General features: G+C 37.6%; 1 protein-coding gene across 1 annotated transcript; it reads left to right on the forward strand.

Annotated features, from left to right (window-relative positions):
- The first annotated feature begins 418 nt into the window (after positions 1 to 418).
- LOC145593074 (uncharacterized) lies at positions 419 to 2,017 on the forward strand. Its single transcript, XM_081649582.1, has one exon. It carries the CDS (start codon positions 807 to 809, stop codon positions 1,845 to 1,847), a length of 1,041 nt encoding a protein of 346 aa, XP_081505708.1. The 5' UTR covers positions 419 to 806; the 3' UTR covers positions 1,848 to 2,017.
- Positions 2,018 to 2,219: the final 202 nt, after the last annotated feature.

Below are 2,219 nucleotides of genomic sequence, written 5' to 3' on the forward strand. Positions count from 1 at the left end.
TTGCTGGCCGACGGTGGTGGGATGGCTGCTGCTGGCCGACGGTGGTGGGGTAGGTGTTGTTGATGGTGGTGGGTAATTTATTAATTACCTTCACTTTCTCTCTCCTCCCTTACTTAATTACCTATTCTTTAATTCATTAATCCACTATTATGAAATTTTGTCTTAGAATCCGTGCCAAGCTGAAAGTTGCAACTAATATGTAACGGAGGTAGTATTTATGAATTTAAATACCCAATTGCTCTGCCCAATGGTTCATAATTGAGAACTAAAAAACCACTAAAACTTGGTACCACAGGTCTTCCCATTCCACAGGCAAATTTTGGATTTATTTTAATTTTAATTTTTTAATTACAGAGTAGTGAAGTATTTCCAAACATCAACCTACACGTATTTATCCACTTTCTATAAAATCCTTCCTTGAAAGCCACTTTTTTCAGCTCACTTTCATGCTCTCAGCTGACGCCAATTCCTTATCATCTTCCTTTCTTTCTTCAATCATCACTTTCTCTCTCCTCAGATTCAACCTTCAATACTCAGATCCCCAAATTAGCATATCATTCATCTAAAAAATGAGATTAATTTGAATCAAATTTCTTTTTTCTCGTTTCATTCTTGATTTTCTGGGGTGTTTTTAGTGTTTAATCTTATTGCCTTCCAATTGTTTGATAAATTTCCTCAAAGAATTTTTTTTTTTTCCAATACCCAGTTCAGATTTATTCAAAATTTGTTGATTTCAAGCATCGTGAGATTGAGATTTGATTTATTCTTGGTTTACTTGAATTGAGCTAAGTGGGGTATTTTCAAAGATGAGTTTAGGAGCAGTTGAAGAGGAATCTAGGGAAATCCGCTTGCCAGCTGATGTAGATTGGCACATGCTTGACAAATCTAGGTTCTTCGTTTTAGGAGCCGCCCTTTTTTCAGGGGTATCAGCGGCTCTGTATCCTGCTGTCGTGTTAAAAACCCGACAGCAGGTCAATCTGGCTCCGATACCATGTTCAAAGATGGCCTTCCTGATGTTTAGACAGGAAGGCCCTCGATCATTCTACAGGGGGTTTGGAACCTCTCTAATGGGTACGATCCCGGCTCGAGCTTTATACATGGCTGCCCTTGAAGTAACCAAGAGTAATATTGGGAAAGCAAGTATTAGAGTTGGATTCTCTGAAACTTCATCAGCTACTATTGCTAATGCTGCAGCTGGTTTAAGTGCATCAATGGCTGCTCAACTAGTTTGGACCCCAGTTGATGTTGTGAGCCAAAGACTCATGGTTCAAGGAAAATTTCCCAAAAATGGGTTTTCATGTTCACCCACTTCAAATTACTCAAATGGGTTAGATGCATTTAGAAAAATTTTAAGTGTTGATGGAATTAGAGGGTTATACAGAGGATTTGGTATATCTGCTCTAACATATGCACCTTCTAGTGCAGTTTGGTGGGGTTCTTACTCTGTTTCTTACAGGTTAATTTGGGATGGAATTAGTTGTTACAAATGTAAGTGGAAAAATGATGAGAAAAATTGTGAAAATGGCAAGATTTTAGACCCAAATCCTTTGTGTATGGTAGGTGTTCAAGGTGTAAGCGCTGCATTAGCTAGTGGGTTTTCAGCATTGTTTACCATGCCACTTGACACCATCAAGACTAGGTTGCAAGTCTTGGAAGCCGACCGAAACAGCCGAGGCCGGCCGCCTACGGTGGCGCAGACGGTTAGGGATTTGGTCAAGGAAGGAGGGTTTGCAGCTTGTTATAGAGGGTTGGGTCCAAGATGGGCTTCAATGTCTATGTCTGCTGCTACTATGGTCACTACCTATGAGTTGCTTAAGAGATTGTCTACAAAACACCAAGCTAATTAACTTTAGTTTGATTAGATTAGGATTTTTCCAAGCTTTACTTTTTCTTATAATAGAGGAAATGAATAAAAAGTGTACCTCAAAGCTTGGAATATTGTATATATTCTAGTGTAATGTACATATTAGGTGATCCATCTTTTGGTTAATTGAAGTAATAATCTTTGTTGTTATAATTATTCTTCATTATCTTAGCATGCACTTTGTTGCACATTAGATATGGATAAGGTTTTCTACTAATAAGCTATTCAAGTTGATATTTCTAATGTCATTTACACTGCATTGGAGAAGACAATGTTGTCATTGTTTTAATCTTTAATTACTTAATTAGTAATATGATTTACATACATCAACTTGAGCTTTGAGATTGATACATTG

The sequence above is a fragment of the Chenopodium album genome, chromosome 18, assembly GCF_948465745.1.
Source record: "Chenopodium album chromosome 18, dcCheAlbu1.1, whole genome shotgun sequence".
NCBI classification, from domain to species: Eukaryota; Viridiplantae; Streptophyta; class Magnoliopsida; order Caryophyllales; family Amaranthaceae; genus Chenopodium; species Chenopodium album.

Bases quoted from the DNA above. Each gene is read 5' to 3' on its own strand.
- LOC145593074 (XM_081649582.1), top strand. From the start codon at position 807: ATGAGTTTAGGAGCAGTTGAAGAGGAATCTAGGGAAATCCGCTTGCCA.